At 40.8% G+C, this 26,364-nt stretch overlaps 1 protein-coding gene across 3 annotated transcripts in view; it reads right to left on the minus strand.

Annotated features, from left to right (window-relative positions):
- The window catches only part of CFAP47 (cilia and flagella associated protein 47), a 636,073-nt gene that overhangs the window by 428,215 nt on the left and 181,494 nt on the right, over positions 1-26,364 (minus strand). For all 3 annotated transcript variants that reach the window (XM_073358068.1, XM_073358073.1, XM_073358080.1), the window contains 2 exons: positions 14,642-14,739; positions 14,185-14,301 (listed from right to left, as the gene is read on the minus strand). In XM_073358068.1, coding sequence (XP_073214169.1) covers positions 14,185-14,301; positions 14,642-14,739 — 215 coding nt within the window. The remainder of the gene's footprint in view (positions 1-14,184; positions 14,302-14,641; positions 14,740-26,364) is intronic.

Raw genomic sequence — 26,364 nt, forward strand, 5'->3', positions numbered from 1 at the left:
AACTTCCACTGGGTAATTTTGGGATACTTCAGAAACAACCACATACCACACAACAGAACCACTAACCCAGGAACTTATCCTTGCAACAAAGCCCGTTGCCAATTGTGCCCACATATCTATTCAGGGGACACCATCACAGGGCCTAATAACATCAGCCACACTATCAGAGGCTCGTTCACCTGCACATCCACCAATGTGATCTATGCCATCATGTGCCAGCAATGCCCCTCTGCCATGTACATTGGTCAAACTGGACAGTCTCTACGTAAAAGAATAAATGGACACAAATCAGATGTCAAGAATTATAACATTCATAAACCAGTCGGAGAACACTTCAATCTCTCTGGTCACGCAATCACAGACATGAAGGTCGCTATCTTAAAACAAAAAAACTTCAAATCCAGACTCCAGCGAGAAACTGCTGAATTGGAATTCATTTGCAAATTGGATACTATTAATTTAGGCTTAAATAGAGACTGGGAGTGGCTAAGTCATTATGCAAGGTAGCCTGTTTCCTCTTGTTTTTTCCTACCCCCCCCCCCCAGATGTTCTGGTTTAACTTGCATTTAAACCTGGAGAATGGTCAGTTTAGATGAGCTATTACCAGCAGGAGAGTGAGTTTGTGTGTGTATGGGGGTGGGGGGGATGTGAGAAAACCTTGATCTATGCAGGAAATAGCCCGACTTGATTATGTAAAGAGTTGTCACTTTGGATGGGCTAGCACCAGCAGGAGAGTGAATTTGTGTGGGGGGGTGGAGGGTGAGAAAACCTGGATTTGTGCTGGAAATGGCCCACCTGTTGATCACTTTAGATAAGCTATTACCAGCAGGACAGTGGGGTGGGAGGAGGTATTGTTTCATGATTTCTGTGTGTATATAAAGTCTGCTGCAGTTTCCACGGTAAACATCTGATGAAGTGAGCTGTAGCTCACGAAAGCTCATGCTCAAATAAATTGGTTAGTCTCTAAGGTGCCACAAGTCCTCCTTTTCTTTTTTCAGAAAAAAATGGCAACTATGATTAATTAGGCATATCAGAAAGTTGGAACAATTTTCATTCCTAATGTTGATATACATAATCATTAATCTATATAGGTGAGCTAGAAAGGGAAAATGTGGAGGGGGAAGATAAGTGATTACCAATTCCTCAAGAACTACAATGAAAAATGAGGTGGAGAAAAATTTTAGGAAAGGATCTAAGGAATCAAAAACAGAGCAGAGATGGCAGGTTGGTAACCTTTACAAACTACAGGCCTGAAAGTCAATTGAGAATGGGAAGTTCTTGTACCACTTCTGATGGTATTTGAAACCACAGTAATCCATACTTATTGGAATGTTTAGTTACGAGTTAAATAACAAAATTAAGTCAAGTGTGCACCAAATTGCTTCATAAATTACACAGAAGACAACTATGATTCTCCCCAAAAATAGACACACCAAGTAGAATAGCCATCTTGGAACTACAACATTCTAAAAAGAGGAAAACTATTAGAGAGTAAGCAGGAAACTTGGAACCAGGAGCTAGAAATTAGCTTAATTAGGGCCAACTAAAGAGGTACTCAAGCATTGGATAAAAGCATATGTAATATCAATTTTCAGAAAAAAAGGAAGAACAGTTAAGATAGCATTTTCAAAGCTTACTAAGAATTTCCTTACTTTTGGGTGCTTAAGCACGCAGCCTTCAGGGAAAATAAAATGTGACTGACCAAGTACACTTTTGTAAAATATAAATGATCAAGATTTAAAAATACGGCACTCAAAAATAGGCTCCTAAATTCATATTTATGTGCAAAAATAAATGGCCTTATTTTAATAAGTCATAAGTCATTGGAACAGTTGCTAGGTGCTCAGTACTCTTGAAAATCAGGCAGGCCACTTAATATTTTTTTTGCTGGAGAATGCCATTTTGTCAGAATCTAAACTTTTCATGGAAATGTATCAGTTTGTACAAAACTTTTGTAAGAACATCTCTCAGGTCCAGGATAGAATCTCACATCCCAGGCAAGGGCCCTAGCCAGCAGACTGTGGGGTCAGTGTCTCTCTGGCCCAATGGATATTTAATTATTTATACAAAGTGATACAGTTACAACAGGAGAGATTGAGAGAAAGACTGACGGTCATAAACTGAGCCCCACCTTGTGCACCTTCATGCAGCAGGCCATGGCATAACAAGTATCTCTGCCTCAGTTTCCCCTTTTATGGACCACACAAAGTGACATGGGGCTTGTCTACACAAACATTTAGTTCAGGGGATGCTGGGATGTGAGTCGACCCCCACACTGCTGCAGACTGTCTATGTGGACCCTGCTCACGTGCATTAACAGCTAGTTAACCTAGTCCTTAAATGGGACTAGATCAAAGCACTTTAAGAAACTGTTAATGCAAGTCAGCAGGGTCCACATGGACAGTGAGTCTGTGGCAGGCTAGTGAGGGAGGGGTAGATTCAAACCTCAGTCTCCTGCCAAACTGAATGTTTGTTGAGACAAGCCTATAGCGTCTCAGTGACTGATACAAAACCCGCATCTAGCCATATTTTATTCACATATAGCAGTGTTATAGTTAGTGATATGTGCAGAAGATTGAGAGACCCTGTAAACCAACTCTGTACAGTTGCAACATAGTTTTGTGTAGGCGGGGCTTAGCAGAACATTGATCAGACTGAGGCTATAATAACTGAGGGAGGAGCATCCAGACTAAAAAAATATCACAACAGAGAGTTTAGAAGAGCGAAAGAATTTATATACCTAGGATCAATGGTGCCCTCCTGCATGGTGAAAATGGTCAGAGATTACCCTAGTTCTCCGTGACAAAAAGATGCCCATCAAGTTAAACAGTAGAGTTTAACTGTAATTGGACCCATCTTAATGGTCAGAACTGAGACTTGGCCAGCCACACGAAAGAAAATCAGTATGCTCTCCACCACAGGAATGAAGACATTGAGATGGTCAAACGGTTGAATAAGCCATGATAGGAAACAAAATGAGGTGGTAAAGGGCCTCTGGTGTATGATCATGAGGTTTGGAAGATGGCCATAAAAGATGCCAATCCTGAACAGGGAAGTGGCAAGAACAAAGACTACGATGCTGACCACCAGTACACAGCCTTGTAATAAAATCATTTTCTAATATCCATAATAAACAAACATAGTTAGTTTTTCCGATTCCCCTCTCCTGGGACACCACCACCAAGTCACACTCCCCAGGGTCAACATCAACACTGTTCTCAGTTCCTTTGGCCCCTAATCCAGGGCCCCACTCTCCAGGCCTCTCTGCCTGACCGTGACAATTCTTCCCACAGCCCTTCACTCATGACTTTGTCCCGAAGGTTTCCCCTTCTTTCAGTATCTACTCCTCCACGTTTCCCTGCCTGAGAGTCCTATCCCTGCTCAAAGGATCCACCCTTGTGCCACAACCCTCTTGCTTTGGGGCTCAGCTGCCCCTGACCAAGATGGATCTTTTCCTTTTCCTAAGGGGCCACTGCCAAAGCCTTCCACTCATCAGGGGTCCCCAGCTTTGGTCAGCATCACCAACAGCTTTCCTCCAAGCTCCTCAGCAGATCATAGTTGCTGCTCTTCTTCCAAACTCAGCTCTCTGCCAAGCAACTCCTGCTTGAATTTAGGTATCTCGCATCCAAGGTAAGTGCCCTAATCGGTGGGCTATCCGTTATGCTGGGATGGATGTCTTTTTGCAAAATATTTTTGAAAGGTGTTAGTGGAATGAAAACAAAGGACAAAACCTTTTTTTGCAAAATACAATTCTTGTTTTCCAGCCAACCTAATCTTTAGGTATCCCATATTTTAGACTCTTGACCATTTTTTCCTAGTCTCCTTATTTATGAAAATCCCCATTGAACAGACCTACATATTTTACTTGCAAATATTGTCTCTCTCTTTAGTTCTTTAGAAACCTTTCTGGAGAAAGTATTATCTGTCTTTGGCAAAAAAAAAAATATTTGGTTGCTTTTCTGTTCCCGTGGGAGTAAAAAGTACCAGTTTTTTCTTAGAGATATGAAGTTCCTTTGTTATACTCAAAGTCAGTCACTCTCTTTCACAATATTCCGTAGGCCACCAAAGGATAATTCTAGCTGAGTTTAAAACTAAAGATGACTAGATAGAGGAAGGGGCTGTGGGGAACATTGTGTTTCAATAGGCCTCAGCATTTCAGTGAACATCACTGAAGACAAACTCCTGGCTAATGTCCTTTTATCTGAGGTTCTGATTTATCAAGATCATAGATCAAAGGGAATAGTTGTTGCATCCACTTTGAGAAGGATGCCTTGGAACACTGAACTTTTCAAAACCAAGCACAAAGAAGTTACTTGAAAATGCTCCAGTTTAGTATGGACAGTAGTATACAGAAAGACATCTTCCGGTCTAGCAAAAAGAAAGCAAGGTGCTCTTTTGTACTCTTCTATATTTTGCTTATATATATCAGATATGACATGAATGCAAACTATGTTAGATATCTGTTTCAGCCAAAACTGAAAAGGATTTTAATTTGAATTTCTTTTAATTGGCAGATGAAATTTTCAATTTGCATATTTAGAATATTCCTTAGATATTAATAATCTATCCAAGGATTTTGAAAGAACTCCTTAAAGTTGGTTTTGTCAAGAAGTGCGGTTAAGAGTGCTTTCCCAGAGGGAAATATTGGGAAAATGAAGACCAAGCAGCATAGATAATCAGCAGAGATGACTAGGATAAAAGAATAGATGGCATATTAAATGAGGTCCCAGGAAAAGAATCAGATATCCTATAATTACTTAGAAGTTCATATGAGTACTTTCAGTTATTCCTCTGGTGACCAATAAATTAAGCTGTAGACTGTTTCGATAAACCCTCAGATATTCTGAAGACTTAAACAATTTGACTGTACCATGGTCCATTTCTGCCTTTCTCCATTGTTACTGACATGATCTTCAACCTTCCCTAATTCAGGCTCATCTTTGTCTCCTCCCTTTTTTTCTTCTTTCCTTATGCAGCCAGGTAATCACCAAGTCATATTGCATCTTACTCCACAACAAAAGAAAACTCTATTCCTTCCTTCCTTTAAGGATGGGCAAAGTCCTTGTCCATAGTTATCACTGGCATTGCTTACTAGAATATCTTCTATGGTTTCTCTGATACCCACGTCACTCCAGTCTATTTGGTTTAAAGCAGAAGTGGCAACACTATTATCCTCACGCAGTCAGACAGACCAGAGCACTTCGGAGTTCCTCGAGTGGATTCCTCTTGCCCACTGTTCCTTCTACCCTAGCTATTTGGAAAGGGGAAACTAAATCTGACAAGCCCAAGCCCTTACCATCCTCCCCCATTTTAATATCATCCTCTGGGTCTCCAATCTTGTGCTATCCATGTTTGTTTTTATAGTAATAAAATACAGGAAAACAAAACAAATCTAAAAAAAACAAGTCTTCCACTAACACTCCAGGGTGTTACTGTCACTTATGATTAGGCAAGTGAAACACAGAAGGATTTTCTTCCTCCACAAATAATCCATCTTGAATGAACAAGTCTCAATCACAGCCAAAAAAGGGATTTTTTAAAGGCCTTGAACTCTCCAACAAATGAATCATTTAAACTTACAGTTGGAGGCTGTATGCCTTCAGTCAGTTGAACTTCTTAGTAATTACAGAATCTTAGATACTCTCCCCGGAAACTGATTGAAAATGTCATCCATTCCAGATCTAATAAATGTTACAGCTTGCATGGTCACCACCATCCTCATCAAATAATACAAGACCGCCATTAAAGTTCATAAGAGGTAATAGCTTGATATAGTGAAGCAGCCTGTTGATACTGCTGGAATGCCTTAACCTATAGAATTTATGAGACAAGAGTATTCCAGTAATAGTCCAAGTTAGGATAGTTCAGCAAGATCATTCATGTATTTCACTGTAAACTCCTATTACCAAAGGACAAGGATCCATGGAAAATATTTACAGTATTATTAGAGAAAAACATATGATGAATCCCAATCAATCGCTTTAAAATATGTACTCCCTAAATCCTGTCAATTTTCCTAAGTGTATTTATTTTTAGGAGCCTAGGTTAGTGGTTAAAGCACAGGACTTGGAGACCTGGGTTCTGTTCTCAGCTCTGCCACTGTCTGGTCGTGTAACCTTGAGCAAGTTATTTAACCTCGGTGCATTAGTTTTTCTATCTGTACTATGAAACTAACGCTAAACACCTCCCATGTTGTAAACTTTAATTTCACTCTGGCACTAGAACCTTTGGGGTTTCTGAAGAATTTGATGTAGTTTTCACATCAAGGAAGAATTTGATTTTTAGTGACAAACAAAATTTCCAATTTCATCACCAAAACATGTGACATATCTGCCTTGTTCCTGCCCGACTTGACCTAGTAAAATAGCCTCTGTGTCAGGCTCTGAATTCTCAACTACAGCTGTATTTCTTACCTCCAATTTAATCACATCTGCTCTTGGAACCTCACTTTGTTATACACACTGTTTACAGACTCCAGGAATCCATCCACACGTCAATACATATTTACAACAGAAAAACACATTTCTCAGAATATGTCTTCAAATATACTAAAAATATACAAATACTCAAATTTTTGACCTTGACATTTTAGGGGGGGTTGTGCAATAAAAATTATGCCTGTTGCTGTTAGTCTGGGACTCATATACAACTGTTTAGGACCATACTTGAAACACTACCTTCCTCTCCCGTTCTTCAATTTCAGCTCATAGTGATCTGACTAAAAGCAATTCAGTACTGCTCCAGAGTGAGGAACTTTATCTGCTCAGTCACTACTACTCATCCATATCCCAAACAAAAATACAAACTGACTCTTAACTCCCATTCCTTGGAAAGTTAAGTAAATTGAATTGCCTTCAGCAGCTCCACAACCACATCATACTAAGTGGTGCTGTAGAAGTGCTTAGTATCATTATTACATTTTACTGAAAAGGAATTATCACAACTAATACCAGGCACAATGCAAGGATGCAATGCAACTCATCACCCAAAAATACAGACACATTCCTTTTTGGGAAAGTTGGCAAGAGCACTCGTGCGCAACCAGTGGGGGCTCCATATTGGGGAACTAGCAGTAGCCAAATGGATGCTGATCTCTATAGTGAGGTAAAGGTTACAAATCAGGGAGTTGTAAGCATGAGGTGAATCTTTCTCAGGCTTGGAATATATGGGTGGGAGCCACAGAGAAGAATGCGTTGGGGGTCAGATGGAATGGATAGTGCCATTAATGCTGGCAGTTAGTCTCCTTCAGGTGGAGAAGGACAGGCTCATACAATGGCATCTTTCCTACTGGCGTGCATCTTCTCAAAGCCACTAAAGGGAAAATATTGGTAGAATATATAGAAAAATTCTCAAAATTGCAGAGGGAGGCTCTGATGGAAGGTAGGGCAAAGAGAAAAGAGATGGACACTGTGAATTCCAAGGGTCCTAGGATTACTTGGACCTGGGAAAACTGGCAAGCTGATTTTTTGACAGATGCATGTGTGCTGTCTGCCAAATACCCAGAGAGAAGTTCAGCCTTGCTCCAGTGCAAGGACATAATTTGGCAGGCATAGAACATTTGGTGCATGGCATGGACCTATTATGATAAGGAATTTAGATTACAGGTGGCAGCATGTCCAGGAATGAGGTGGCATCAGGCAAATAATGACTTCTGGTGAGTGGCAAAGGACCTCCAGATTGGGTATTGCCATGCTTACAGAAGGATAGCAGTGTATTGGTTCTGTGGCAACTTGACCAGAGGCCCAATGCTTGCAGTAAGGTATGCTTGGCCTTCAATGGAGAGAGACATTTCTGAAACTTCTACAAATATAAATATGCACATGAGAAGTGCATTGGCATCCACAGGGCACACAATTATCTTGCCCCATCAGGGAAAGTCCCAATCCAGTGTGAAAAAAGGTTATTCACTGTGCTCCCCCATCATTAGACAGTGGACCAACTAGCATGGGCATGGGACAGATTTATCCCTCGCTAAATTCAAGATACTTCAGATACTCCTTTGGGGTTACCCTAATCAGATAGAGGGGGCATATTTAGGGGAAGTGTTTATATTAGGATTCAGGCTACCATATGAAGGAATTCGAATTCTCATTAAGTCTCTTAATAAAAGTCTATTGAAGGTTTGAGTCGCACAGCAAGGAGACAAATTGCACAACAAATAAATCATTAACAAAATTACAGGACCATTCACATGCTTGACTAGGTCTGACCTGTGAGTCTCTCTTTTGTGGTTGGTCCCCCAAAAGACACGTAGAGAATATTGTTCAATCCACCAACTGTTTACGATAGAGAAGCTCAGCAAGTGACGTGACAGGCCCAGAACTTTGTTTGGTACACTACTCTCCTTTTGACGCTGCTGTGAACATTGTGAGGGCTTGTGGCTCCAGAGCAACATTAGTGAAATGACTCTAAGTAGGAATTTTGGCTGCTACCACTATATCCTCAGGGATTTTTTCCTTCTTAAAGTCAATTTCATTTTGACAAGGCCATGCCAATGGGACACTCAATGTCATGCTCAGCATTTAAAAAGTTCAGCATGGTGATGGACTGGGCTTTGGTACAGGAGTCAGGCTTGCAATAGGTGGTACACATTACCTTGACCTGGGATTACTCGCGACAGAAGAAAAACAGAGGGTCCTACAGCAAGCTGACCTGTTTAGGAATAGAGTTAGACACAGAGAGTGGTATCTCCAGACTCCATGTGAATAAACTTGGTTATCTTAATTTTGCACACTGAGTCATGGCAAAATTAAGATGAACAATAATAGCCTGCAGTTTGTGCAAAGTAACCTTCTTGGCTATGCTGGCCCTCTCGATCAATCACATAAGTTCTGCATGCTTAGAGATAACAAGGCCGAATCATTTTATAAGAGTGACCAAAGAAATACAGGAGGATTCCTGGGCATGGCATCGTTTTCTAACTCACTTTAATGGAGCTTATTTTTGAAAACAGGATTCATTGCTAAAGGCAGTCCTCAAAGTTCAGTCAGATGCAACAGGGGCACTGGATTTGAGGATTTCCACCATCACAGGTGGTGTGCTCAGGGATATGGTCCACTGACTGGATACAAAGTGGGATAGTTAATGAAATCACATTCTTGGATTTTTTCCCCCTATTTTCATAGCAGTGACAATTTGGGGGATGGAGTTTATGAACTGAAAAAAAGAGTGAGATCTAGAGTGACAACCTGGCAATGATACATGTTAATAGCCAGCCCTGCAAATCACTCAGGGTTATGAGGTTGGTTAGGACATTTTCACTGCAGTGTTTTAATTTATATATCTATATTGTTGCTAAAAGTGTCCCTGGGATTAATAACGACATAGTGGATGCTTTGTCTCTATTACACGTGGAGAGATTTCAAAACTTGGCACCAGGTGCCAACAAGGAACCCAAACAAATACTGCAGGCTCTTTGGAACTTTGCCTCATGACTTCTCTTGGATTAGTGCAGTGATTTAGTAGCACCATGAACATTTAGGGCTAATGCTGCATGTTTTATAGAATTTACTTAAATTCAGGCTAGAGTGGGCCTGTGTAAGATTTAGCCAATTCCTGAAGACCACATCAGCGTGTCGTGTCACTGGTACACTACCGGTTGGCATCATCAGGCACCACATTTTGTAGCAAACTGTCATGTTATCCAGATCTTTGTGGTGGGTTTTTAATTAGGAGGCTATTGAATGAGTGGTCATATTCCCCAAACCCCAGGGAAGATCCCCAATGATGCATCACTATTGAGATTCTTCAGAAACTGGAGGGAGTTCTTCACTGCGTACGTTGATGCGGCCAGGAGACATCTTTGTTCAAGGCAGTTTTCCCACTTGCATTTTCGGAGCATTCAAAGTCAGCAATTTGGTGCCTGGGTCAGCAATGGATACCTCAAACAGATATTTGGAGTTTAGGGATTTACAGCTTGGGTGAGCAAACAGTCATCTTGACCCTGAGAACGCCAAAGACAGACCAGGGATGGCATGGTGAGTCCATAGTACTGCATGAGGGTGGGGAGGCAGGGACATGCTCATTTGTACCTTTAAGAACTTATATAGGGCTGAGGCTGGCTGGTGATGGCCACTCTTTCTTCATGTTGATAGGAACTACCTCAAAAATTCAAGTTTGTGGCAGTCTTTTAAAAGGGCTTATACTGCCAGGCTTCCCTTCTAGCAAAATTGGATCCCATTCTTTCAAAACATTCCTTTCAGGATTTAGGTGGTGACATCTGCAGCACAACTAGGAATGGGGGCTCAAGGGACACAGACAATTGTTCGATGGCATTTGAATGAATACAGGACATATGTGAGACCCCCTGGTTGAAACTAGAGACAAACAGTGTGAATGTGACAATTTTTTTTTTGTTTTTGACATTTTTCAGGAGCAAGGCAACAGGGCATAAGAGAAGTATTTGGATGAATGGGCACAGTATTATGTATTGGCCCCATAGGCAGGCAACCAGTTCCGCTGGTAGTTCACAGCAAGGCTTCAGTGGTGAGGTGATTCTGAGTTGACCAGGAAAGGGGCATGCTAGGGGAACAGCTGATGTCCCTCTTACACTCTTTGGCAGCCAGGAAGCAGCCATCTGAAATTATTAATATACACCTGGGTGAGAATAATTTGAAATTTCGTAAAATGATTGATTTAATCATGACAGCATGGAGATTTAAAGCAGATCCCAGGGGTAATGGAAATTGGTCTGAAATGTTGCAGTGAGGAGCCACTGGGCCTCCAAGGGTTGACAAGGTCAGAAGGTGCATGATTCAGGAGGTGGTTAAATTTGCGTGCTAGCGGGGTGGATTGGTGATTACCCACATGAGGGAGCATATATATTTTTGTCTGATGTGAGGAAGGGAAATGTTAACCATCTGGGAACCCAGCTGGGCAGCCAAGACAGCCAAGTTAAAGGCTGGCACCTCTTGCTGGCAGGTGTCCAGTGCAGGTATTCATTTGATAGAGTTCTGGTTTCCTGATAAATTGTAACTGGCAGTGGATTTAGGGAAAGGCATCCCCTAAGAACCTGGGAATGGGGCTGGGGCTCCTGCTATCAGGTACAGCTCGAAGACAACCCCCTTTCTGCAACCCCTTAACCTTGATATGAGAAGAGGGCAGTGGGGTCCCAGCAACGGGGTGTGACCAGCTGTGCAAAGGTGGGGGCTGACAGCAGCCCTCCACAAGGTTGACCAGATTACAGAAGGAAAGATGATCTGCACTATACCAATTATTGCCAGATAGTTTCCAGATGAGTTAATAAAGTTGTAACCTAGTTAAAACACATCCCTGGTATCTTGTCTTTCTTCCCATGTGTTCAGGACAATGAACTTGAATGCTTAGTAGGGAGGAGAAAGGAAATGCAAACTTCACTCAGTAAAGCAAGAATTAAGAACTTTTTCAAAAATGGAATCAGAACAGGTCCACCTCCCCACTGTCCCCAAATCCAAAATATCTTTTAAATTGTACATGGGGTGGCAATATTTTAAATATGAAAAGAGCAAATGTTACTGTGGTGAATTTCACATTTCACACCAGAGATATGCTGTATGAGATCAGTTATAAAACTAATACCCCACCACCAAAAGGTACAAGTACAGTATTTTCCCCAAATTTTAGCTAGCTGCAGCCCATGATTATGGACATCTTCAGGCTGTTTTTTTTTTTTTAAAAGCTGATGATGGGAAGTTAATGGTGGTAAAGTCGCTTGTTTTACAAGATGTATGCAGTCTCAAACCATAGGATGGTGAAGACTTAGGAATAATTCCTGAATCCAAAAGTATAGTCCAAAGTTGTACGTGTGGATGCAAACGTGCGTACACACACACACACGTCACACTTCAATTTTTTCCAGATTGAAAATTTTACCACTCCCAGCAGTAACAAAAAATCACCCTAAAAACCCCTAAAATCTTTCAGACGGAAAGAAGTTTGCACACACAATATCCCAACCCAAGCACAGAATAGATTCCTAGATTTTGAAGCTGGAAGGGACCATTACAATCATAGTTTGCCCTCCTGTTTAATGTCAACCTTAGAATTTCATCCCATAAATCCTACCCCTACTTGATACGCCTTTATTTATACACCTAATAACCACAGTACCCCTTTCAACTAGAGAAGCGTTACATAAACTTTTCAGGTCAATGGCCTCTTATACAAAGTCAATAATTTTCATTATCCTTTTCTATTTGCTGTAAAAGTAAAAATGTATCCAGGATAACAACGATAAATCTGTGTGTTATTCATGCATGTTTTTTGAAAGACTAACAAAGAATAAGGACGTGTGGGGAGTAAGGGAGCAAGATTTTAATTGCTTTAGATTTTTAAAAAATGTCCAGTGCCACGGACGCCCCCCTGCTTGCCTTGTGTGACCCCCAAAGGGCTGTGTATCCCACCAGATGAGAAACAAGCAGCTAGAGAATTGAAATGGGAGCTCATATTCAGCTAGCTATTTATAATGACTTCTAAATCCATTTCAGAGTCATTGCTTTACAGGATACAGTCCCCCAACCTGTAAATATGGTCTACATGCAACGTTTTCAAAAGTTCCTAAGTGATTTAGAAGTCAAAGCCCCATTGAAAAAGTAAATTTCAGCATGTCTGAAAATTTTACAGTATAAAAAGCAGGAATGTGCTAATAAAGTTTTCAGATGACACAAAGCTGGGAGGTATTGCCAATACAGAGAAGGACCAGAATATCATACAGGAAGATGTGGATGACCTTGTAAACTGGAGTAATAGTAATAGGATGAAATTTAATAGTGAAAAGTGCAAGGCCATGCATTTAGGGATTAATAACAAGAATTTCTGTTATAAACTGGGGACACCTTACTTGGAAGTAACAGAGGAGGAGAAGGACCTCGGAGTATTGGTTGATCACAGGATGACTATGAGCCGCCAACATGATATGGCTGTGAAAAAAGTTAATGCAGTCTTGGGATGCATCAGGAGAGGTATTTCAAGTAGAGATAAGAAGGTGTTAGTACCATTATACAAGGCACTGGTGAGACCTCATCTGGAATATTGTGTGCAGTTCTGGTCTCCCACATTTAAGAAGGATGAATCCAAACTGGAACAGATACAGAGAAGGGCTACTAGGATGATCCGAGGAATGGAAAACCTGTCTTATGAAAGGAGACTCAATGAGCTTGGCTTGTTTAGCCTAACTAAAAGAAGGCTGAGAGGAGATATGATTGCTCTCTATAAATATATTAGAGGGATAAATACCACAGAAGGAGAAGAATTATTTAAGCTCAGTACCAATGTGGACACAAGAACAAATGGATATAAACTGGCCATCGGGAAGTTTAGACTTGAAATTAGACGAAGGTTTCCAAACCATCAGAGAAGTGAAGTTCTGGAACAGCCTTCCACGGGAAGCAGTGGGGGCAAAAGACATATCTGGCTTCAAGACAAAGCTTGATAAGTTTATGGAGGAGATGATATGATGGGATAGCATAATTTTAGCAATTAATTGATCTTCGACTACTAGCGGTAGATATGCCCAATGGCCTGTGATGGGATGTTAGATGGGGTGGGATCTGAGTTACTACAGAGAATTCTTTCCTGGGTGTCTGACTGATGAATCTTGCCCACATGCTCAGGATTTAGCTGACCGCCATATTTGGGGTCGGGAAGGAATTTTCCCCCAGGGCAGATTGGTAGAGGCCCTGGGGGGTTTTCGCCTTCCTCTGCAGTGTGGGGCACGGGTCACTTTCTGGAGGATTCTCTGCACCTTGAAGTCTTTAAACCACGATTTGAGGACTTCATAGCTCAGACATAAGTAGGGGTTTTACAGGAGTTGGTGGCCTGTGTTGTGCAGGAGGTCAGACTAGACGATCATAATGGTCCCTTCTGACCTTAAAGTCTATGATTCTGTGACCAATGTTCCTGGATGCAAACAATTTTTTCTATAATTTATTCTTGGAACTTCAATAATGTTAATAAACCACTCAAGCTTCAAAATTTTGTGGTTTATGAGGTCAGCTCCCTCAGTGGAATTATAGTCTAAGTGTGTGTGTGTGTGTGTGTGTAAAATGCAGTCATTTTATATGAAGCAATATTTCAGTTTCTACATTTTAACAGTGCATCACAAAAAGTTCACTTCATCTCATTCTCACCCAAATGATATGCAAGATATTATTAATACTAAAATAACAAAAAGTATTCAAAATGTGAATGGGATAGAAAACCATTTACCTGTACACCTATATCAAGGCTGACAGCATGAAAAGCATTCACGAGTATCAAGCAATTGTGCAAACATTGTTCAGGAGTTCCCGGATTAGTATACATATTCACAAAGTGAGTTGAAATCTGTATGGACGATAAAATCAAACTCATTGTATTGTAGTGGAGAAAACTAAGTATATATATATTTTTTCATCTTCTCATTATTACATGAATGTTCATATACACCCTGAACTAAATATTCTATCTTAAGTGCATACTCAAGAAAAGAGTATCACTGAAATAATAATTCAAGACTTGCTATATATATATATGGCTTCATCTTTTAAAGTTCCTGAAATCTGAAAGTTCTAAAGTGAAAGTGGATAACCACAGTAGTAATAAATACTTAGATTAAGTACTGCTCGTCCAGTTATAAAACTGACAACGTTTTTTTAAAATAAAAAGATATGAAAAACGTTCTTACCAAATATGGGCAATAAGCTGCCACCTGTGCTGCCAATACCAGACCATCTAGAAGATCTCTGTCAAAATTTACTATCCATCTCATAGGTGGTACTTCACCTGTTTGAAACAATATAGCACAGGTTAGAATTATCTTCTCCCTTGACAGGTTTCAGAGTAGCAGGCGTGTTAGTCTGTATCTGCAAAAAGAAAAGGAGTAAGCAAGTGCCACAAGTACTTCTTTTCTTCTCCCTTGAGAGGTTTACCTTAACTTTTCACAGAAAGGATGACTTATGAAATAACTACTAAAGAGAAGTTACTCATCTGTACTAAAGTGCTCCAAGTATATTCTCTTCTGTAAATTAATGTTGTTGGGAACATATTGGGTGTGTGCCAGAACCATCCAGAGTACAGAAATGACGACTTGCATACTATGATGCAGCTGAATATTCACCACAAAGGGATTTCCAGTGTAACCATCCCCAGTTCTTTTCAGCCACTTGAAATACAATTAAAAGGACTCAAAAAACAGGAAGAAAGGCAGGTGGGTTGGCATCTTGTTCATTATGTGGGATGTTTAAGATTTATGAAGTCCTTAACTCTATTTGTTTAAGTGCTTGGGTTATAGATGTTTGCGTGCGTGCGTGCACACACACACACACACACACACACACACACACACACACACACCACTTTCCTTCCATTCACAGGGGCACTGATATTTATACAAAGCCCCTGAAATGCAAGAAAACACTTGAATACTTTAAAGATAAACCATGTAGACCATGCCAGTGCAACTTGTTTTGTTTTTTTGTTATTTTGTTTAAACCATTAAATTATTTGGCACTAATTAATCAACAAGCGTTATGTAAATGAAACTGAACAGTTTCCATTTACGGATGCACAATTAAGCAGACAACTAGTTCTACCTTTGCTTCACATATGCACTCTGATTCCTCACATAATTGAATCATCTTTGTTTTCCTGGTACTTTTGTGAAAAGTAATCACTCAGTTAAGTTGCCCATATTTCATAATTGGCAATTATGTTTTCCAGCTTTAATAGTTAACACATCAGTGCTTAAAATATTTATCCCCCACTCTTAAAAAGCAAAACTTTAACAAACTAAGGGAACAGTTTAATGATGTAAAATCTTAACCTGACATACTCTTTAAAACCTTTAAAGTAATTATTAACTTATACTTAAACAAAAGGATTTTGGTCAGTGTCTATATATATATATATATATATATATATCATTAATTTAAAACAGAGAGCCTTTCAAGTGTTTAGAAAACCACTTGTATTTTGTTAAATTACTGCTACTTTGCTATCCAATTTTCATAATTTATGAAGTACAGTACATGTGCCAGCTTACATTCATTTTAATTGTGTCATTTTTTCATCAGCTACAGTGGGCTCAGAATCCTGCCTCCTCATCACGAAAGCCTTTGTTTTGCTTCCCTAACACAAATCCTTTGAACAAGTCTGGTTCTAGGTTCCTAAATCTAGAGAGCACTGTGGGTATGGCCCCTGGCTTGGCTATCACAGATTGGGCTCATCCCATCTTCCACTGGGCACAATATCTCTGGCTGTCACTTCACTCCCACCTACTGAGGCCTGTCAGGTTGTAACATGCCTTTTCCAGGCTGTTATATGACCAAATATTCAGAAACAACATATAATAAACAGACCCTGTTCAAATGTTTTAGAAATAAGAGGCAATAGAGAGATTAAAGTGACTTTTTGAAGAAAGGCATGCTATGAAATAAATAAGAAGTTTATAAAAGCAAATTGCTGAGAACAGCAAAGTGATCTCTAGGGAGCTCCACTACCACCAGCAGGAAGAGAAGAACTCGTAGAAACAGGCAGTAGTGATGGAAATGGTTTCACACAAGGGAAGCGCACTATCCTTCCTGCTGAAGTCAAATACTTTAGAACTTTTGCTATAGGACTGCCCTTCCAAGAAGCTTCCTACTAGAAGCACAGACCCAAGAGAGGAGGATATCTGTTATAAATGGTACATGCTCCAAAAAGTAAGCATCAGAGCAGGAAAAAAAATACTTTGTGCATCTCAGGAATTCAGGCTACATAAGAGGCTTAATATTGCCTGTCTGAAACATCTAGTTATCCAGTGACTCAGAAGGAGGAATATATCATGAAAGAATTCCTATATGTCCTTACTCACTAAAATAGTCAGACTGCAACCTTCAGCAGAAGATGATTGAAATTCATCATCATGTTCCTATTACGCCTCTGGTGTTCAGGGCAGTGACGGAGTTCCTCTACTCCTGTCTGTTTCTGGCAAGTCTTTCAATGGTTTCTCAGGGTGCCCCAGATTTTTTAGCTCAGCTTCCACAACTCTTCGCTATGTTGTTTTCGGGTGGCCTCGTTTTCACTTGCTTTCGAGTGTCCATCTTATTGCTACTCTGGTGATGGAATCAGTTTCCATCCGAAGCACATGACCAATCCATCTCCAACACCTCCTGGGCAATGATGGTGCTCATATCCTCTTGGCTGCACTGTGTCAATAGATCTTGGTTTGAGATTGTTCTGGGCCAAAAGATACGGAGGATTTTTCTCAGGCAGGTTGTATGTAATGAACACAGTTTGGACATGTCATACTTTCTTTTTGAAATTACAGTACTAAAAAAAAAATGAGCAGTGAATGTTAGGATTTCTACCTTCTTATCTATCAGGCCCTGCAGATCTCAAATCCAAGTCCGTGGGGGGCCTGGGAGCCACCAATACTCCACCTGGAAGCTCATAAACAGCAGCTGGGACAAGGGTCAATGAAGCCCAACTGAGGCACAAGCCCCGCCCCTGATTGGGAGAGCTCCAAGGCTCCTGACTGGCCTGCAGACCCTAGAGGAGGAAGCCAGAGGAGGGAATAAGAAGTTGTCCATACAGCTAGGCTTTACCCTGCCCTGGACTGCTGGTATGGTGTTTTCCTGCCTGCTAATCCTGATCTCCTGATATCCTCACTCAACCTCACCTGCTGCTTCCCAGTTCTGTTGCCTGATCCTGCTGTCTGGTTTTGTTGCCTGAATCTGACCTCCTAGTATCCTGACTCAGCCAGACTCTTGGTAATTGACTCAATCTCTGCCTTCCATTTTTTTCTCTCAATTCTGATCTCCTGGTGTTCCAACCCAGCCTGATTCATGGTAAGTGGCTCCTGGCCTCTGGACCCATAGCCCATACCCAACACTAAGCCCTATGCCAGGTTGCCCACGCCCCAGCCCTGACAGCTTGTATAGACCACTGTAACCCAAAGGAGTGGGCTGAGCAGGAGGGGAACGGATCCAGCAGTCCAGCCACTACCTCTGGAAGCACCAGACTCACCCGCCTGGGCCACCCACTTTCAGGCAGCTAATCAAGCCTTGTAGGATCAGATTGTGCAACCGCCCACGGTGAACCACCTATTCCAGAAAAAAGTAGATGAGCTGTGGACAGAAAACACCAAACTTTGGGCATGACTTGAAGCATCCTGCCCTGAACAAGATCATAAGGTTCCCCTGCCAGAATGTTTTGATGGGCCCCACCAGTGGTTCCAGGATTTCATTAACCAATGTCAATTCCTGTTCCCAATATAACCCCAGGCCTATGCCTTTGATCAGTCCATAAGCCTGGTAGTTAGCCTGCTAAGTCACTGTACTGGGCCTCCTCACTTCTGGAAAATGACAGTCCAGTACTGTTGAATTGGAATGCTTTCTTTCAATCCATGTTGGTAATATTTAATGATCTGCACTGAGCTCGAACAGCCAAGGCTGCTCTGAGGAAACTCCAGCAGGGGCAGGATATAGTGGCTATCTACACGGTACCCTTCTGCCATATAACAGCAGAAACTGAATGGAATGAGGTGGCACAACTGTATAGTTTCAGTGGAATCTGTGGGAAGAAATAAAAGATGGCCCATGTAGAGATGCCACAACAGCTTGGGCTCTGTGAATCCCTTTGCAACACAGGGTTGCTCCAGACTTGAGAGACACTGTTGATGGGTCCCCTCTTTCTTCAGGCCCCCTGACTGAAGAAACCACCCCTCCGGAAGCGGTCATCCCAGGGCACTGTAAGACAATATAATTCAGTGTGATTAATTCCCAGCACTTCCCTCTGATCATTTGAATTCCCTGGCTGACCCATCATGATCCTTTCATCACTAGAAAGTATAAGAAATCAGCTTCCCTTCTGCATTTTGTCTACAGCACTGTCAGAGGCTCTGGCACAGGATGGGCACTCCCTGAAGCTACATCGGAACTTCTCCCAAAATACCAGAATTGTGCCGATGTGTTTGAAAAAAAGAATGCAGAAAGTCTCCTAACACATTAGGCCTACGACTGTCCCACAGAACTACAGCTGGGGGCAAAAGTGCCGTTTGGGCAGATTTACACCATGTCCAAACCTGAGCTGGCTGTGCTCTGTCAATACCTTCAGGAGAATCTGGTCCAAGGATTTATCCACAAATCAACATCACTGGCCAGTGCTCCATTCCTCTTTGTTAGGAAAGGAGACAGTCATCTCCGACTCTGTTAACTACCGTGCCCTGAATCAAGGGTAAGGAATCAGTACTCTCTGCCCCAGATTCCTTAGTTACTGGATCACATGGGGACTCCCCATATATTTACTAAAGTGGCCCTCCCAGGAGACTATAACCTCATGCGCATTAGGGAAGATGATGAATGGAAGACCACCTTCTGAATGCACTGTGGTCATTTTGAACACTTGGTGTTGCAGTTCCATCTGACCAAAGCCCCCACTACCTTCCAGCAGTTTATAAACAAAGTGTTCCAGGACATTCTGGACCAATATATAGTATTTTATCTAGACAACATACTGGTCTTCTCAGACAATCCTACAAACTACAAACACTGGTCGTGCTTGAGCGGTTCTTGAGAGTTTACGGCCGCATGGACTCTATGCTAAGCTTGAGAAGTGTGCATTTGATCCTTTATACTCTGCTCTGGAAAAATGGCCTGTGCCAGTGGTCCCCCACACCTAACATGGATTTGATCAGCTGAATCGCGCCTTTACCACTGCACCCATACTGGCCATCCTGATGCCTCCTGAACCTTTCTAGAAGAAGCTGATGCCTCTAGTCTGACAATCAGGGTCAGACTCTCCCAACAATACGGATCCAAACAAAACACTACACCCACATGCCTATTATTCGTGGAAGCTTACTCCCAAACAGAACTAGGAAATCATGGATAAGGAGCTCCAAGCAACTAGGATGGCCTTTGAGGAATGGCAACATTATTTTGAAGTGACTCACCATCCAGTCCAAATATACACTGACACAAACAATTGGAGTATCTGCACAATGCAAAGGTATTAAACCAATGGCACCTCTAGTGGGATCAATTTTTTTTTTTTTATGGTTCAACTTCACCATCACATATCACTCTAGAACCAATAACAGCACGGCCAACGCCTTGTCCTGAGCTTTGCAACTGAACCACATGGACCTAGCCGGGAACTGGCTCACATCCTCAAGCTCCTCAACTTCCTGAATAGTGCTCTGTGCCAGGACCTAGTCACACTGATTCGTTCTGCCTCTGCCTCAGAAATTCTGCCAGACAAAAAAGCTGCCATTGACAGGGAAGCAGACAACACTTGGAAGGGGGTTACATTAGAGAATAACCGCATTAACATTCCCTCAAGTCAGGCAAGAGTGGTGGCCTTACAGCTGTGACATAACTTACCTCTGAGCCATTTTGGTGAAGTGGTCTACCACCGTCAAGACTGTTGTGAGTCCACAGGACTCTGACAGCTTCACAATAAAATTCAATGCTTTAATGACCCAGGATCAGGTTGGAGTGTCTTCAGAATGGAGTATATCACAGGGTTTGTGGTATAGCATCTTAGCTTGAGCACACACATTGCAGGATTGCATGAAGGCCTGTATTATGTGACACGTTCAGGGCCATGAGAAAAGATATCACTGCTGATTGTGGATGATACTTTACAGCCTAATTCTGGTGTGAGGCCCTTCTGAAGTTCTAGCCGCACCTCTCCACCTTCTACTACCCTCTGTCCAATGGCCAGATGGAAAGGATCCATCAAATTTTAGAGCAATACCTATAACGTTATATTAACATTCATCAAGATGATTGTTCCTCACTATTACCCGATGTGGAGTTTGCATACAACAATGCAGATCACACAAAGAAGGGGAAATCCCCTTCTTTGACAGCTATGGGTATCACCCCGGATTCCACTCACATCTATCTATGACCTCTCCTAACCCAAACACCTCAGACTTGGTGCAGAGGATTCATCATATTCAGGAGGAAACAAAGGGCCACTTGGAAAAAGCAAAAAAGTCAACTACAAACGACATGCAGACCCAACATCTTCATTCAGACTCCCCCTATCCAGTGGGACAAACAGTATGGCTCTCAAAAGAGCACCTCTACACAAAAAGACTGTCACGTAACTTGGACTTCCAGTTCCTTGGCCCTTTTCAAATTTGTCGCCAAGTTATTCTGGTCATTGTTGAACTACACCTACCACGATCTTTCAAGATCCACCTGATATTCCACAAATCCCTCCTGAAACCCTATGCCAAGGATTAATTTCCACACAGGACCCAACCACCTCCCCCATCAGCGTGCATACAAGGCCACAAGAAACGTGTCATGCGTGAGATCTTGGATTCTAAACACCAGCAGGATAAACTTTTATATTTAGTCGACTGGGAAGGCTGTGGCCCTGAGGAATGTACATGGGAGACGGTGGAAAACATTCACACACTCACTCTAATACAAGCTTTCCATGAGAACCAACCTCAGAAGCCTGGACCCACAGAGCCTGGAAGGCACCCGGAAGAGTGAGGTCAGGTCCCATGAGTCTTGAACCCAGGTCAGAGGGGGTTTTGGGAATCATCACACTCCAATCCTCCATCTAGAAGCTCATAGACAGCAGCAGGGACCAGGCTCCATGAAGCCCAACTGGGGCACAAGTCCCACCCTAATGCTCTGATTGGGCTGCAGCCCTTATTTAAGACAGAAGAGGAAACAGGAAGCTGTCCATACAACTGGGGCTTCACCCTGCCACAGACTGCTGGTCTGGTGATTACTTGTTCCTCCCTTCTAGTGCTGACCTCCCGGTATCCTCAACTCGGCCTGATCCTTGCTAACTGCCTCCTGATTCCTGCCCTTCTGTTCCATCACCTGATCCTGACTTCCCAGGAAGTTTATGGGTATCTATAGACTGAGCCTGACTCTTGGTACTGCCTCCTGGTTCCTGTCCTCTGGTTCTGTCACCCGAACGTGATCTCCTGTCCATATGGTATCATGACTTGACCTAACTCTTGGTAACTGCCTTCTGGTCCTGTCACCTGAACCTGACCTCCTGATATCCTGACTCAGCATGACTCTCGATCCCTGCCCTCTGGTTTGTCTCTCAAGCCTGATTTCCTGGCATTCCAACCCGGCCTGCTTCCTAGTAATTGACTCCTAGCCCCTAGACCCTCAGCCTGTTCCCAACGCTAACCCCCAGACCAGGCTGCCCATGCCCCAGCTCTCACATTATCGAGCACATATATTGCCATGGTCTTCAGCCAGTAGTCAAGAAAGGTTGGTCTTCTGCTCTCACAAGTTTGATGTTACTGTGGAACACAACTATCAAGGGAATTCAGTCTTCCCCAGAAAAATGCATTCCATTTGGTAGCTTGGCTCAGTGACACTAAGCGTTTTAAAGATGAAAAACAGTATCTTGAAATATATCTGATAATCTATGAACAGCCATAGTAATGAGCAGAGCACCAGAGTGAGATGAAAGTCGCTGTGTTTTGAATATGCTGTGTTTATGCACTCATTTCCCAGTACAGCCAGTTTCAGTAATATAGCCTGGAAGTCAGCAGGCACAGATCATTTTCGTCAAGTCATTGCCCAAAAGCAAAGGGCATAAGAGTCCAGAAGCAGTAGAACTGAGAAGAACACTTCACTGTAATATTACTATTTAAGGGTGGAACACTTCCCCAGTACCATGAGAAGCTCTGAATCTTCAAAATGTTTTCCTTTCATCAACATCTGCCTTGCTTGACTTTAGATTCAATCAGATGCTTCATCCACTCGCTTATCTCAGGCAGCCACAGGGACAGTCAGTTACAGAACCATCAGCACTGAGGATGAGCACATTATGGAGCTGATAATATGTGAACCAGGATAGGTCATGATTTTCCCCAGTGGCTTCACTAGGAGAAGATCTGGGGATTATTTTTCCAGGAAGGATAGCATACATCATTATCACATTTGCAAAGAAACCCCTTCCAAAAAATTTAGACAAAATTTAATTGAGAATCATCACATTTACACTGAATGGATGTACTGACTCCCAATCAAAAGCTCAGATGGAACAGTAATTCTGCAGATATTACAATTACTGTATTATGTTTCAGATTCAAGAAACAAAGAAGATTTCACCAAGAGCTAATTATTTAGATGTTAAAAGTCCACATCAAGTCTTGTAGTAACACAAAGTAAATATATTAACAAGCCATCTCAAATAAAAAGCAATGACCTGGGGACAGTTATTTAAAATATTTTGCTCTCATAAAGCAATCTACAAAACACACTGATAAAATTATCTCAAACTAAATGTGTGTGTGTCAAGGAAGAATTTTGCAGTTACTTCAAACATTATTAATACACATCCAGAATTAGACTCTTCATGTTAAATTATAATAGCCTGCATGCATTTATAATATTTGGAAATTGCTTCCATCAAAACAGTTAAGTAACTTGATTGTAAACTATACAGTTTTATTTCTGGAGAACAGGTGCCCTTTCCAGACAGATTTACATAAAAACATTTTACCTATACATTTTCACCACAGTGAAAGAAACACTTTATTCATTACAGAAATGTCAGTTAGAATTTCAAGATTATGTTTTGCTAACTTCAGAAGTACAAGATTACCAGGGAACAATCTAGCCTTCCATTAATGATCCAAAACTGCTTTTGAAGCACAGGTCAAAAATAATTATGTAGAAGACAATTTTGTACAGACATTCTTATCTGCTGGATAAGTGTCATGTCTTAAGAGGTTGTCATTGTGTAGAGAAAAAGTGCTCTGTAGAAAAAAGTACTTACTTAATGTTCATGCAGCAAGAAAAAGCCTAAGGATATGATTCAGGGTGCTATAAAGGACAGAAATACTGTACATGTAAGATCAAACTTATGACCTGCCACTTTGGCATGCTTCTCAGCGACAGTCAGTTCAAAAGCTTCCCTTTTAATTTTATGATCACGTTCAGCAATGTGAGAATAAAGATGCAGTTTAGTCTAATTTATTTGATACTAAAGTCGTTGCACTACTATGCGCAGCATAAGACACAGATTGTCCTGTGATTTTTTTTTTAAATCGCTACAACAGTCTGCTGTATAGAAAAACAAAAACCCAAAATCCATGGAAAAGGGAAAAAAGGACAGTAGGAAAGTAATTAGCCTATTAATAATTAACCACATTATAAAAAAATTCAAAATATGACAAACTACCCTACTACACACTAGACCAAAAAATGTTTACATTTCATATATCTTTTGTACATATATAAAACAGGAACACTTCAGTGGCTGGAATATTTATTTTGTTTATCACTGTATACAAGTTATTTACATATATTTCAGTACATATGCACAGAGAATGCGAGTGGATGCTGTGCAAGCTTACCCATAGCGCTATGAAAATGTACCTAAGTCCTAATCTGTAACACCAACAGCTACTCTAGCACAGGCCTTCTCCAGTATTATGGTTTTGTTTCAGTGTGGACATCTAGCAAGTTGAGGTTAACAGAAGATCCAAAAATATTTTTTAGGTGATTTAAGCTATAACTAAGACCCAGGTTTCAAGAACTGAAAGGCCATTGGAGTAAGCTGTAAAACCTACTGCCATCACCACCGACTACTGTATTTGATCAGAGCATGCTGTCTCTGTCCTTCATATATTTTAATTGTTTATGTCTGCAACTGAATTCATTTACATGTCCAGCTTCCCAACATTCAGATCTAATCAGATAGTTAGGGATCGAAATAAGTGCAACTGTGGGCACAAACAGTATCCACAACATTGAATTTGAGATCAAAGCCTGGCTAAAAGTCAGGACCAAAAGTTAAATCTTACTCTTGCATCCCATGCTTCTATTTTTTCCCCTCAAAGAATGACTATAGTTCAAGCATGGGATGAAACTTTTGTTGTTTTGGTTTTGTCTCACTTCCATGTTTGAACAGTCAACTCCCAACAGTTTACAGTTAGAACTAGAGCTGGTCAAAAAACAAAAATTTCTCCCACAAGAACTTGCAAATGAAAAATCTTTGCTTGAAATTTTTATTCAAAATTATCTTTTTCTTAAGAAAAAATCAAACCCATTCAAAATTAAAAAATTAGTTTCATTTTGACTTAAAAGGGAATTTTGAGTTTTTTCCTTAATTTAAAAAACAATGAAAATAATATTAAGTTGTAACTAAATGAAAATTGTCATTCTGAGTAGACATGAAGTGTAGTTTCAGCTTTTATTCATTTTGAATGGTTGATTCCAAATTAAAGCTTTCTTTTAGACCCTTTTTATTGGAAAAAATTAAATTTTATCAGGGTTAACTTTTTCCTACCAAAAAGAGAAAAGATTGATTAGACTGCATTTTTCAGCAGGAAAACCTTCCACTCAAAAAAATTGAACCAGTTCTACTCACAACATTTAAGAAGTCTGTCCAATCTGGTCATGAGAAGGCACCAACTGTCAGGTTGTTTACAGCAACTGCATCACATGGTTTTTAATAAATGTAATGTTTCCATGATCAAGTAATTTTGATATAGTGTTCCCGTCAATCCACTTTATTCCAGGTTATCTCTCTGATTTCTACAATTAATTTTTTCTCTTTTTGTCAAATTTTATCACTAACAGGCCTAGAAGACAGCTAACAATTCTGCTTCTACTTGTAGCCCAGCCTGTGCTTCCTCCCCTGCATCCATGTTTTTTAATCAATTCTGCAAGTTATACCTTCTAGTGTTTTTAGTTATCCCCACATGTGTTTTTAGTTATCCCCACATCCCCTTGGCTTTCTTATACCTACAACATCTTCACATATATGGCTAGGCTAAGGAAATCCATGAACATGAATGCTTTGGTTAAAAGTTACACTATATTTTAATCTTATTTAAATTTTATAAATATATTTTAAGATTAACAGTATGTCTCACTTACTTTCATGGAATCCACTCTAAAATTAGAATATTATAAAGTAAGATAAAACATTTGATCATGTTTTCCCATTTAAAAACGTTTACAAGTACACTTTTTGTATTGGAAACAGTTAATAGTTCTAATATCAAGCAATTTACTTACTCTAAAATACTTGGGAATAAACGAATTAGCCACAGAACAAAATGTAAAAGTAGTTATCTTTTCTAATTGTAATTACAGCTCTGGCATTAAAGCCTCATGCTAGCTGCTCTGATATAATTAAACTTTCTAAACATAATTACTCAGTTTCAGTGCTGATAAACAATGGAAATCAGAAGTCACGAACAGGACATTTATTTTTTTGATCAAGCATACATTTTAGCTTTTCAAACATTGATTACATCGAGGGGGGTCTTTCAATTAAAATACTAATGAGTATTTAAGCAGAGATTCTCAACCTTTCATGTACCAGAGGTCATTCTGGAAACTCCACAAAAGCCCAGTAACTACACCCACTTTTCACACAAATATGTATCAGATCTGATCATAGATAAGGCTAAGCTTT

The sequence above is a fragment of the Lepidochelys kempii genome, chromosome 1 (assembly GCF_965140265.1).
Source record: "Lepidochelys kempii isolate rLepKem1 chromosome 1, rLepKem1.hap2, whole genome shotgun sequence".
In the NCBI taxonomy this organism is placed as follows: domain Eukaryota; kingdom Metazoa; phylum Chordata; order Testudines; family Cheloniidae; genus Lepidochelys; species Lepidochelys kempii.